Source organism: Callospermophilus lateralis, chromosome 4 (assembly GCF_048772815.1).
Source record: "Callospermophilus lateralis isolate mCalLat2 chromosome 4, mCalLat2.hap1, whole genome shotgun sequence".
Lineage (NCBI taxonomy): Eukaryota > Metazoa > Chordata > Mammalia > Rodentia > Sciuridae > Callospermophilus > Callospermophilus lateralis.
In genome coordinates this window covers 86,260,302-86,274,695 of record NC_135308.1, presented here as the reverse complement: position 1 = coordinate 86,274,695, position 14,394 = coordinate 86,260,302, and the positions used below count along the sequence as shown (strand labels likewise).

The 14,394-nt window shown below is 34.3% G+C and overlaps 1 protein-coding gene across 2 annotated transcripts in view; it reads right to left on the bottom strand.

Moving 5' to 3' along the window:
• The window catches only part of Pik3c2g (phosphatidylinositol-4-phosphate 3-kinase catalytic subunit type 2 gamma), a 330,538-nt gene that overhangs the window by 110,039 nt on the left and 206,105 nt on the right, over window positions 1–14,394 (bottom strand). For both annotated transcript variants that reach the window (XM_076852711.1, XM_076852712.1), the window contains 4 exons: window positions 12,896–13,076; window positions 10,373–10,480; window positions 4,759–4,851; window positions 3,195–3,324 (listed from right to left, as the gene is read on the bottom strand). In XM_076852711.1, the coding sequence (XP_076708826.1) occupies window positions 3,195–3,324; window positions 4,759–4,851; window positions 10,373–10,480; window positions 12,896–13,076 (512 nt within the window). The remainder of the gene's footprint in view (window positions 1–3,194; window positions 3,325–4,758; window positions 4,852–10,372; window positions 10,481–12,895; window positions 13,077–14,394) is intronic.

Below are 14,394 nucleotides of genomic sequence, written 5' to 3'. Positions count from 1 at the left end.
ATGAGGGAGATTTAGAAAATATGTCTTGATCTATGTAACAGCAAAAATAATTGTCAGGACTATTTAGATTACCCTTTTCCTTTCTAAGACTTCTCTTCTGCAGAAGCCTATCTGGATGGGCTCCTTGTAATTGTTCCTAAATCCCAGGGATCAGTTGGGGTTGGATCAGATGTATCATAACAATTTCAATATTTTTTGTAGAATTATGGTAGAGAGCCAATCTAGGCGATCTCTCAGAGTCCCCACTGAATCAACAGAAAAGAGGATTAGGTGTCATGACTGGGACACCCATTGCCCTGTAAGGGAGGACATTTGAGCTTATATGACCAAAATATTTCTGCCTTAAGTGAACCCAATGCAAATCTTCATAAACAACATTTAAAATATATTATAAAAGTCAATGTTCATATTAATAACAGTTAAATGTTACATTTCTGCTAGGGAAGAGAATATTTTCAGTAAACACATGGAAGCCACCTGCTCCTTCCTTTCCAGTTCACATTAGAGAGAAACTATAAGAAGGAATTTTTTAAGGGAAGCATATGTTGATTGAACTTAAGTAGGACCTTTGCTCCAGTGGCCAGGGTTTTTTGCGTTGTGCACCAGAGGTTATTAGCATGTAAATATTTTCAAGGCTTCTAATTTTCAGTGTATACAGAATAGCAATTAAAACTCAGTGCTTAAAACTCTCCCAAGACAAATGTCCCCAAACACCCCTCAGTGCAGAGTTTTATAAATAAAATCATTGAAAGAAATTAAAATACAGAGTTCTCATTTCCATAATCTGTATAAGAGCTGCAAACTCAAATGCCCAGAGGGACCAGGGACACAAATATAACTGTACAAATAGAGAGATGATTGAGTTTTAAAAATTAAATAATTTTTGAACAGCAGATACTCAATATCAATCTTGGAACCTGATGAAGAACATAACCTAATCTTCTAAAAATGACATTTGTTTTAATCTCTATTTTTCTTCAAGAAGTGTTTTATTGGTGTCACGTCCTATACAATCTGATATTCTTAGAAGCTTGTCAGTAGAAGGTGGGGGGGCTTGTTTGTTTTATGCCCAACTTTGGGCAAGTCTACAGTAATATTTTGCTGAATCCTTTTATAAACTTGAAGAGATTTTTGTCACAATTACATTCTGTGATTATAAACAGATCTGAATGGATGGAATTGAAGCATTCCATTGGGATCAGTGATTTATTCAATTTATGAAGGAAAGGTGATCTGGGTTACATTAAAAAGCTCAGCCTGGCTCATTTGGCTTTATTTTTACTTCTTTAGTATATTAGGATATGAAAGAATTAGGTTCCTAATATGAGAAAAGGGAGGTTAAAACTTAAGAAATAACAATCTCACAGTAACAATAAAAATTTTTTTTGAATTAAAGCTTTAGAATGGATCCAGAGATGGGACATTGGGCATGGAAGCAAGAGTTCTACTATCAGAATCAAAATAATTTGGTGGTATGACTTATTATTGAGCCACTTTGAGGTATTGGGTTGCAAATAAAGGTAGCTTGGAGGCCCTTCTCTCCTTCATATTCAAGTCTCAAGTCACAGTTGACCTTGAATCTGTTGGGCCCTCAGGAACTGAGGAATAAGGCAGTGATCGCTCTTTGGGATTGACTGACAGGTTTAAACTGTAGCTCTGTTTGAATTTTAAAAATTTAACTACACAGAGTAGGTCCCTTGTGCAGGGATATGGTTTCAGCCCTCTGTTTACACACATGTATGTATCTGTTATAATTCATACAGATTATAATGAATTCTAAATGGCCATGTTCTTATGTAAAAGTGATTATGATATATTAGGAATTGTTTCTTCAATTTAGCATGATTGTAACTAAGAACAACTTTCATCTGATGCTTTGGTCATAATTTGGGTGTACATTATTTCATTGAAAATGAAACTATGTTTCCTTATTAATTTATTGGCTTTTATAAAGGAAAAGCAAAAAGTGTTCACAGTTTGCATGTGTGACCATTTTTGAGTTGATATTATATCTTCTCAAAAGTCTTAGAAATTAGAATTTTCAGTTCTGTTCTAAATATATAAAATTTATGTTAACATTAAGGTAGTAACTGTATTTGTTTAGAATGAGTAGACTTTTCTATTACAGATGGTACCTGACTTATGATGATTTGACTTAGATTTACCTAATTTACAATGGTGCAAAAGTGATATGCATTCAGTAGAAAACATTACTTCCAATTTTCAATTTTGGTCTTTTCCTGGGCTAGCTATATGTAGTACAGTACTCTCTTGTGATGCTGGGCAGAGACAGTGAGCCATAACTCCCAGTCAGCCACATAATCACAAAGATGTACAACAGATACTCTGTGGTGCATCGTGCTGATGAAGCATGTTTGGTAGGTTAGGTGTGTTAAATGCATTTTTGACACACTACACTTTCACCTTATGATGGCTTTATCAGTGCATAACTCCATTGTAAGTCAAGAAGCATCTATATTACCTAAGGAAATGAGAAAAAAATGAGTTCATAGTGTAGCTAAATGTTCTTCTTTTGGTACCAGTGATTAAACTCAGGGGCACATGACCACTGAGCCATATCCCCAGCCTTGTTTTGTATTAAATACAGGGTCTCACTGAGTTGCTTAGTGCCTCACTTTTGTGAGGCTGATTTTGAACTCAAGATCCTCCTGCCTCAGCCTCCTGAACCGCTGAGATTACAGGCATGTGCCACTGTGCCCAGCTATAGCCAACTTCTTAAAACACTCAAAAGAACATCACAATTAACATTTGGATTTGAAAAGGTCCAATTACTATTTAAAAGCATATTACGCTTTATATAAATTTTGGCTTATCAGTTTTGAAATTTCTTCTTCTTCTTCTTTTTTTTTTTTTTTTTTTGGTACTGGGGATTAAACCCAGGGGTACTTTACCACTGAGCTACATCCCCAGCCTTTTTTGTTTTTTATTTCGACAAAGGGTCTTGCTAAATTGCTTAAAGCCTTGTCAAGTTGCTATGACTGGCTTTGAATTTGCAATCTGCCTGCCTCAGCCTCCAGAGAAAATTCTTCTTTTAGAAAGGAAGAATTTGTATAGTTCTCCGGATTTTTGAATTTGTAGTCTAAAATGAAAGCTGTAGAAAGTTTTGTGGCATATTATCAGTGAATGTGTGAGATGAATAATGTAAGTTAACTCATTTTTTAATCTATACTGACCTTGGTTTTTTCCTGTGGATAGACATCTATAAATGATCATTTGCATATTTAGGCCCTCCTGCAGCCAAATGTTGTCCATCACTTGAATAATCTGCAGAACAAGCATATCCTGGCGAAGATCATCTCCAGTCTGTTAGAAACAAAATTATAGACTCTGAGTTTCTCCTTGAGTTCCATTAAAAGCATTCAAATATGGTATATGTCATTTCTTTTCCTGGATACATTTCCAGCCTGACTTAGACTGGTTTCACGTGTTTTATTAGCACTAAAAGTACCTTATGTTTCTGATAGAATACCAAAGAAAACAAGAACTTCCCTTAACATGATTGCAGAAGCCACCAAATTAGAAGGGCTGCTTGGAATGTTGTTCCTGATAATAATCTTTCCATTTATTATCTGTGTGCGATTTCTCAGAGTCTAGTGAAGGGAGGGTGAACAGATGTTTACCCAAATTTCAAATTTCACCAAGAGATCTGTTTCTAAGTGAAGATCATCTGGTATGCATAAGCTTATGCACTGATACATAGTTGGAAAACGAAGAGTTTTTGACTTAGTAAATAGTACACGCATGATTCAGCAGATTGTGTCAATGATTTCTCTTGTTATGAGGCAGTTAGTTTTTGGAGAGAGCTAACTTTGATAATAATAAGAAATGATGAAGGGGTGATTTTTCCAGCAAAGGTAAAGGAGTTGCAGTATGTCCAAAGGGGAAGGATAGTACCATGCTCTCAAACAAATAAACCGTTTGATTCCGAAAATGTTTTCTAAATTATACACAGAAAATCTTGACAAGATGGGAGTTTGTGGAGTTTTTTCCTTTCTGAAAATACAGCATTGAGACCCACAAACAATTGAGGTTACAAAGGTCAAAGCAGAAGTGTAGGCATGATAATCCTCATTCTTAAAAATAGACAGTCAGAATCCAGCAAAGATTCACTCTGAGACCTTGTTGAATAATTGACTAAATTAGCTGGATGATTGGCAGTCTTACTTGTTACCTAACAGCTCTCTCATTAGTCCTTCTTTCCTACCAGTCTATAACTCTGATACTCCCTTTTATTCTTTCTTTTTCCCCTATGGCATTTATGATGAGAACGGAACCTGTACCTATTTCCTTTGTATTTGCAAAAAAATAAAATGATCCAATTTATTAAAACAAACAAGTAATTTCAGATAAAAATCATATGTTAAATTAATTGACATCATTTGTGTTACCACTAATTGTGATTCTAATTCAGTGTCAAGGCCAAAAGAAAACTTTCCTCTTAAGGGCTAACCATATACTCTTTCTGTGCAACTAAAAAGTAATCACATACTTTCATTTATTAAAGTAAATTCTTAAGTTCTGCACTGAAAGTTCTCTGGCTTTGAGCCAGTAATATTTGATTTATTGCCAATCATACTTTGGCATGTATTATAATTTTGTAAAAAGGCAGAATCTAAAATAATTGAGAAATCTCTGTTGTTGCCAGAGGAAAATAGCTGTAATCATTTCTTTTTGTGTGTAATAAATCAATAGTTCTGCTTATAGAATCAATTTGATGTTTTGGAAGGGGTACAGTACCTTGAAAATAATGCTGATGTTATTGCCCATTGGATTAGCATTGATGAAAGTAATCTTCAATGGCAGAGCATTAGACGTGAAATATGAACATGCCTATAGGAAGACAAGAGAAAAATGGTGAGTGGAATAAAGCAAACATAATCGTCTTTCCTGTAATCATAATCCTCTGCATTATTTAGTATATGAACAAATAAAACACATATAAGTAATTTTTACACTTTGGAACAGAGAAACATATTTACTAAAAACAAGTAAACTTTAGTCTAACAATCGATTCCTTTATAGCAGTCCACTTTTCTATAAGGTTTTGCATTTTGCAGTTTCAGTTTCCTTTAGTTAACCATGGTCTGAAAATATTAAAAGGACACATTCCAGAAAGAAATATTTTTAAGTTTGAAACTACATACCATTCAGAGTAGTGGGATGAAATCTTACATCATGCCACTCCATCATTCCCAGTATGTGAATGTTTCACATACATTCATTTTTGCAGTATATTTCCATTGTATATGCTACCTGCCTGTTAGTAAGTAGCCTGTTTGATTTTTAAATCGACCTTTGCAGTATAGACAGTGCTTGTGTTCAAGTAATCCTCATTTTGTTTATTAATTACCCAATACATGAAAGTGGTGATGCTGTAATTTTATTATAGTGTATTGATGCTGGCAGTTTTATTACAGCATATTGTTATGATTATTCTATTTTATTATTAGTTATTGTTATTAATCTCTTATCATGCCTCATTTACAGATTAAACTTTTTCATAGGTAAGTATAAGAGAAAGTATAGTATATGTAGGGTTTAATACATCTGTGAGTTCAGGCATTCACTGGGGGTCTTGGAACATACATGTGTGGGTAGGGGGAATACTATCTCATACATTTTGGTAACAGATATATGAGCTAATGCATATAAAATACCTTATACTGTGCCTGACACTAGTCAAGTACTTTTAAATTTTAATACATTTTTTTTTTTGTTGTTGTTGTTATTTCAGTTTGAAACTGAGAAGCCAGCTTTTTAGCAGGTTGTAAATCTTCAACTACAGTTTTTCTTCACTGAGCATCAATAGTGCTATATTTAAGGTTTAAGTAAACTAGGAAGTATGTAGGTATTGTGTTTGTACTAGTTGGTTAATAGGTAAATGTTAAAATTGCTATCTTTTTTGATTTTTTAAATTTTAATTGGTTATATATGACAGCAGAATGCATTATAATTCATGTTACACATATAGAGCACAATTTTTCATATCTCTGGTTATACACAAAGTAGAGTCACACCATTCGTGTCTTCATACATGTACTTAGGGTAATGATGTCCATCTCATTCTACCATCTTTCCCACCCCTATGCCCCCTCCTTTCCCCTTCCTCTCCTTTTCAAACCCTTTGCCCCATCTAGAGTTCATCTAATTCTCCCATTCTCCCATGTCCCCATCCCCACTCCACCCCGCCATTATGAATCAGCAGCCTTAAATCAGAGAAAAAATTAAGTATTTGGTTTTTTGGGGATTGGCTGACTTCACTTAGCATTATATTCTCCAACTCCATCCATTTACCTGCAAATGCCATTATTTTATTCTCTTTTAATGCTGAATAATATTTCATTGAGTGTGTGTATATATATATATATATATATATATATATATATATCATATTTTCTTTATTCATTCTTCTAATGAAGGACATCTAGGTTGGTTCCACAGTTTAGCTATTGTGAATTGTGCTGCTATAAACAAAATTATTTCTGTCCTACAGCACACTTTAAGGAAACACAGATACAGAGTTAAGAAAGACTTGAATTCAAATCTGAGCTCTGTAACTCATTATTTGTGTGACCTCAAGTAAGTTACTAAATGTATCTGTATTCCACTGTAAAAATGGAGATGACAATGCTTATCTCCTACATTTTTGTAATATATGAGCTAGTTGATATAAAATACCCTCACTATGCCTGTCACTAGTCAGATACTTTGAAAGAAAAATACATTTCTTTCCCACTTGTTAATGAACATTTTGTTTATGAATGACAGCATAACACATATTTGCTTTCCTCATTTCTTTCAGTTACATTTTGAATTTTCATTTTCTGCCTTACAATATTGATTACTTTATATTCTCCTTATTACGGATTTCCCTTTCATTTTATTTACAGTTGTTGGAGTGTTGAAAGGTTGTTTGTGTTTGGACTCCTAGGAGTTCATGTTGAAAGTGAAGAGTTAAATCAATACAAAATTGAGGAAAGGGATTTGATGCTTTCAGTTTATCAACTTAGTAAAATACAATTCAATACACATTGAAGGATCAGTTCAAATGCCATTATCTTTAAGATATCTGACATAGGTATAAACTCAGAGGAAAGGATCTATTGCTTAACTTTCTTCTCAACCTAAACCTAACCTAATCTCTGAGAAAGTATAACCCCTTGCTTAGTGAATCAATTTTGAGTTTTAGAGTTCCATGGGTGAGACTGCTTGTTAAACATGAATTTCTACTATGAGAATCAATTAATTAGGGACCATGTGATCCTGTCATGAAATAGAATTCAGAAATTCCATATGAGGCAAAAAGTGAGTCTAGATTAGGAATTTTCAAACCCTTTACTCCAATTTGGAGGGATCTCTTTGAGGAATCCCAAGTCCAGGGATAGACAAAAGTAAAAGGGAAACTGAGTCAGGACTTAGTCCCCCTCTTCTTAACTATATCATCAAAATCTATTCTGTTTTCATTGTTTCATCCTTGGTTTGCACATGTAGTATATTTTTTGAGGGTCATATCAAAAGTATTATACATTTAACAACTAAAATGGACGAACAATTACTTATACTCTTACAGAAAAAAGCATCATATTCACCCTCAAAAAGCTTGCCATATTGATATAAAAGGATATACATATGCATTAAATGAAAATATTTCATAAGGCAATTTATTATAGTTGAATGAAAAAGCATTTGAAGAAGAAGGTGTTTCCAAGGAGACCTGGATCTTGAAGACTGTGAGGAACATTAGCTTAGCAAATAGGCTAAACAAAATAAACCAAAAAAAGGAGGTTCTAAGTAGGGAAAGGCAAGCAATGAGAAACTATATCAGAGCAGAATTTTAAAATTGGATTGGGATAACTACAGTCGAGAGACAGGAAAGAGTGCATCAGTTTTACAGAACTATTATATATAAATGGTAAAATAGAAAAACTGAAATAGAGAAAGAGAGATTTGATATACATCTTAAAACAGTTGAAAAACAGAGAAACCTATAACTAAATGAAATGGCTAGTATTCGCTTTTCCAATAGTGGGGGAATCCCAAGTGGAGGAAGACTGTATTAAGTTATCCTCAACTCTCCCACTTGGTCCATCTCTTAGTAACTCATGGGAAATAAGAAATTGTCCATTGCGATTAGTGGTTCCTGGGAGAAACAAGTTTGAGAATTCTTACAAAGTAGGATTCACTCAAACCCAACTCTTGCCCTCTGCCTTTGAAAGCCATGTTTTAAGGATTGGAATGAGCCAGGTCTGAGAATTGCCTGGTGGTGACAAGACCCCTACTGGAGACTGCCATGCTTACTGCTCTATTGGGACCTCTCTCTAGTGTGACCCCTCAGTCCATTACAAGCTGAGGGCTATAATGGCTATAATGGCTCACACAATCATCTGGCTTTCCTGTTTGGTGGGCTCCTAAGTCTCCTCCCCAGAATAGGTTCTCCAATGTACTCTAACTATACTGGAAGGCCTTCGATACTTAATGGCATTCAAAGGGTCTCTCGCCAGGGTGAATTCTCTGCTGTATAATGAGGTGAGAGTTTTGACTGCAAGTTTTCCATGCTTATTGCATTTGTAGAGTTTTCTGCCTATTTGAGTTTCTAACATAGAATAAGACTTATTCACCCAGAATGCTTTGTCACGGTGTATTCAAAAGCTTTTCTCTGGTTTGGGTATGGATTTCTCAGAGTCAACATGTTAAGAGTTGAATAAGATGTTTACTCTGACGGGAGGCCTTGCTGTGTTCATTGCAATCATAAACAATGAGTCTGTATTCTCTGATAGTTGATAAATTTTCTATCAGAACTGAGAACTGTAAGTTTTTTCATCTCATTCTTCAGGAGGATTGGAGGGCATATTAAAATGTGTCATAGGACAGTGTATCCCCCAATGTCTATTTATTGTTGTTCCCACAGGTGTAGAGTCTGTGCTGGTACAGCAGGTCAGAGCACTTGGTGCCAGGAAGTGGCTCTGTGTGGGGCAACTTCTGAGCCTCAGGTAATCCCTGCCAGCTGTAGGGTGCTGCAGGGAAAGAGTGTGGTCCCAGCCACAGAGTAAGGGATGGTGGCTCTCAGGATGGTGACTCCTGGCCCAGCCAGCTCACCTGGAACACCCAAGAGGCTCCCCATACCCTCCACGCCCAAGTCACAAACAAGTTGAAACTTATGTGTAATTTTAATTGAAAAAACAAATCACTCTACTCCTTAAAACATACACACATTCAGACACAAAAACCTTAGAAAGAAAAAGCAAAAACCAATACTGGACCTTGTGATCCCTATTATTTCTTCCTTGAAATGCTGAGTTTTTATCTTTGGCATTAGTAAACACTACTAACGATTAAAAAGTCAAATAAATTTAAAGAATGAGTGATGATTTTGAATTTAGTCCAGGTAGGTATGTTTCAGTATATGGAATTTAATGCCTTATTTTTATTTTTCAAAATCTGTTTATAAGCATATCAGGAAAATTTGTAGGATATCTTGGTAGTGACAGAGGCAGGAAGATGTTGGTATCAAGTTTTTAGCAAACCTGTTTGCATTTATACTAGCAATAGTCTAATTATTCTCTAATTATTTTGTTTATTTTCTTGACTGTCTGATGACTTCCCTTAAAAATTATTCATTGTGAATGCATGATACCTTAACCTCTTCACTTTGAAATCTCACTTATCAATAATTTCTTTTCTCTGGTGTCTTTCTAGTCTCTGGTTTTTGAGAAGGAGGAAGTAAAACTTTACAGGAACGAAGGAAAAATAAGTAGAGTGATAGAGGATGTACCACATGACAGAGGATTAGGAAGAGAAGGCTTAGGAGGTTGTCAATCTGACAGTAACTAGGAAATGCTTTCCAGATATGAGTAAAATCAAAAGTGTATGGCATACTGACATATGGGCACCAGTTAATTTTAAATTGAATAAAAATGGTTGTGATATAGTTAATAATTAACATTAGTGTACTAAACATGACTATATGCATAGTCTAAATAAAGCATGAAATTATAACCAACTTTCCCAGCTGGTCCATCCCTTAGTGACTCAAAGGGAAATAGGGAATGGTCCATGCATGGGGATCACCAAATAAATGAATTAAATCAATTCAGTAAGAGAAGTACCTTTCTTACTTTTTTCAAAAAAATGAAAACAAAACAACAAACCATACAAGGCCAAGGAGATCCCAACTGGTCATAGTGTGTCGAATAGAGCAAGCACACACACGGTGAGGATTGGATTCAATTATTTTTTCTTTAAAATAATTGTAATGTCAATTTATGAATTCTTTATGTCATTCCAAAAAAATATATGGTAAACTAAACAACACAAAACAGAAATATTCAATTTATCTACTAAGTTGACTTACATCACGATTAATCCCTTTTATACATAGCGCAGGGTTCAGAGGAAGATGACAGCTATTGATGTCTTGAAAGAATTGTTCTAGTCTGCCAATCTCTTTCCTTAGTACCTCCTATGGAAAAAGTAATTTGAAAAAAAAAAGTATTTAAGAAACCAGACCCTTATTTTCAATTATAGTCTTTTTCTATTGGTTAAATAAACTCTTCCATTCAGAGACAGCATACTCAGATGACTTTCGAGCCAGGCAGGTGATGTAGTCATGTATCAGGAGGCAGTGGACTAAAGAAAATATTAGGGGAAAGAGGGAACCAAGAGTGCATGCCCTTTATCAATGACTTAAAACTCAGTTAAAAGCAAATACCAATTAAAGCGCTATTCTGTTCAAACAAAACACAATGGGTTGGACTTGACCTATGGCCCACCAATTTGCAACTCCTGCTTAAAGGAATTAGCAACATGATTCTTTTTTTTCTGATAATTTTCTGAAATTTTAGTTTATAACTCTCAAGATTTATATTTAATAGTAATAGTGCATTTTAGAAAATATTCACATATATTAGTGACAATGACAATTGTACTATGTTGTCAGAAACAATATGTTTGAACAAATAGTTTACTAGATGCCAATTAGCATATTATTTATGCTTTATATGCAATATAATATTAATAATCCCATTGGTACTCCACAGAAACTGTGGAAGGTCAGAGATCACAAATGACACATTTAGAATTGTGCATCCTTTAAAAAAAAAGGTGGAAAACAATCACAATTAATCATAAAACAAAACTAAAAGCTTCTTTTAGTTCAATTTTGAATACTCCTTAAGGCCAATATTGAAGATGAAGTTATCAGATTCATAATTTTTAAGTGACTGTCAAAAGTTTCTTAACTCTTACTCTTGGTTCACCAGCAAATAATAGAATCTGCTGTTCCCAGAATCTAAAAAGAGCAAGGTGGAGATTGAAGTAAAATTTCACTATGGGAATTTTGTTTCTATCTGCTCTTCTTGCCTTATCTAGGTTGGCCTTGCATGCTGAATATCCTGGAGGGGAATCTCTGACCTCTTTGTTTAAATAAACTTTCTCCAATTTGTATAGTTATGTTAATTAAATGCTTTTTTAAGTAGAAGAAAAAAAAACTATCAGTAACATAAATGGGGGGAAACTCTAAAGGCCTCCTTGTCCTCTTGCTTTTTTTCTTCCTATGTTCATATGAAGAGTTGTTTTCACAAAAGCTGTCAGTTAAGGCAAGAGAAATAGATTTGGATGGATATTGTCAGTATCACTCTGAAACTTGATGTAAATTGTCAAAAAAAAAGGCACTAGGACTAATTAATTATAGAGTCCACCACAATTATGTGAGGGATTTTCAAATATAAGCAATAAAGATCAAATATATGAACAGACTTCTGTAAATTTTAAACCAAATTATTTTACTTACTATCAATCTTTTGTCCATCACTAGAAAACAATTAATGGGCTTGTATAGTAGCATGAGAAATTACAGAATTTTCAAAATTTGCATTGCCAACTAAGTGACTATCTTCAAGTTTCTTCCTTTTAGCCAAATCTTGTATATCTCCCATTTGAAAATGAAATATTTATGCTTTTTCTTTTCCATTTTCTCCTATGTAGGTGAAGTAGCTTAGTTTCTGGCATTTCTATTAAATGAAGTGATTACCAGTAAGAAAAAAATTCTGGGACACTTTGCAAATTACTGTTTTCATATCATTTGGTTGAACAATCTTGTTGATTTTAGACAGTGAGTGGAGAAAATCTGAGTTCCCTTGAGGACAAGACTCATGTTTTAGTCATATTTCTTCCTTTAACTTCAAGTTTGTAGTGAGTTCTCGATTGTTATTGAATAATGTCCCTCATACAATGGATGAATGTCCACCATATCCCTGTATGTCAAATGTTGAACTTAAGAAAACCTTACTTAATGGTCTATATCAGGGAAGGGAACTATTGATGCAGATAATTAAAAAGAGCAAATGTTCTTCTATTAGACCAAGGAAAAGAATAGCAAGGTTTACTATTATAATCAGTGAGAAACAGGCACAGTATTTTAACTATCATCTAAGATCTTTGTAAAAATATCACTATATAGAACACTATTAATTTGTTTCATTTAAGTCATTTTATATTTGTTTTGGAAAAAAAGAAAACTTTTTTTTTTCAAATGTGGTTTTGGTAAGGGCAATGTTAGGAAAATCTATACCCAGTATTTCTACCTTCTCTTATAAGTTGTCTCCAGGCTTTTGTGATTAAACTGCCTTTTAGTAGGTCTCTTCTTGTTCTGTCTTTGCCACATAGAACTTATATCACAAAACCATGTCCTGGGTGATAGAAATTAACTTTAGGAAAGTTCATTGGAAAATAAAAAAACTTGGTAAAAGTAATTAAATGTCTTATAATTAAGTATAGTCAAGGAATATTTTTTCTAAGCTATGAAATTAAAATTTAATTGAACCAAACTTAAAAATAAAATAATTTTCACTACATTGAGATTGGTTTCTTAACAAACCTGTCTTCGAGGGTCACTAGCAGACTTGACTTTTTCTCCAATATCTCCCAGAATTTTGATGAGTTTCTTCTCCTTAGAAAACTCATCATTCAAGGCTTTTCCTGCACAGAATTGGAGAGCAGCCAACAGCTTCTGATACCAGCTTTTAAAATAAACTTCATTCTGTGCATCTTTTAGCAGCCTGAAGGAAAGAGAGAAAAAGAATTCTGGTATCTAAGGCTGATTTTTTAACCACCAGCAGGAACATTAAGAGCATTTCAGACTAATCCGTATGGGTGGCTTTGGGCAGTTTAACAGCTAAGAACGGGAGAAAGGCTGTTTATTTGTGGGCAGTCATCAAATTCCATCTGATAGTTAATGAGATTCCAAGAGTGAAGAATCAATATGAGACCTTGCCTTTTCTCATTTCAATTCACAATGCACTTTTTCTTTCCACCTTCTTAATTCTGTAACAAACACTTATCTCAATAACATCTTCAACTTATTAAAATATGGACAAAGAGCTTTAGAAATAGTTTTTATAAGTGACTATGCTATGGTGTGACTTAATCATCCAGCACAAACTTTTTTCTTCTTTTCTTTAAATTGTCACATCCCCAGTCACATACCTAGGCATTGCTCTGTTCTCCAGCATTTCGCTTGATAACCTGGAGTCAAGAGAATGTCTCTTTTTTTCTTTTCTTTTTAAACTTTCAGACCTCTCTGGGCTCAATCCCCAACTCTATAACTTACAAGTTACATAAATATATTTAGATATTATTTCTTCAACTATAAATAAGTTAACTGATTACAGAGAGCTGTAAAGAACATAGGAGGAGCTACATGTTTGGAAAGTGTTCAGCACAATGTATACACTAGGCAATCAAAAAGCATTAGTCCATCTGTATGTTGCTGCCTCCCCAAGTTAACTTCTGTCTGCCCTGCAGTTTGCTCATGTCATGCACATCAGAGGCACAGAGCACAAGCAAGTAAGAATACTTTGCAAGATAATGGAACAGTGACAAGTATTTGATTACTCTGTCTTCCATGTGACAATTTCTATTGCTTTCACAACAATTACAATGTGCTAAAACTTTTACTTTCTATTATGCCCTAAAACACTGACATAGACTAAGAAAGATGAATTCTTTTGAATCTTAATCTCTTTTAGATTGATTCTTTTAATTCAAACTGGTCTTTAGTTTCCCCCTCTTCTGAAAAATAAAAAGAATTTAAGGAACTAGGAGAAAGGAGAATAGACTCCTAGGGGAAGGGGTGATGTTTGGCATTCATGTGTGTGTGTGTGTGTGTGTGTGTGTGTGTGTGTGTGTGTGTATTCTGAATTTCTAATTTTTCATCTTTGGGTATTCGGTTACAAAGATTCTTACATATTCATTATTTTTATTTGTCCATTGTCTTCTGTTCTTACACACTTAAGTTAGTTGAGCAATTATGTACTGCTTGAAAGTGAATGCCTAATCCTTTGCCATCCATGTGAAGCTGGTTATCTTTAAGCACCT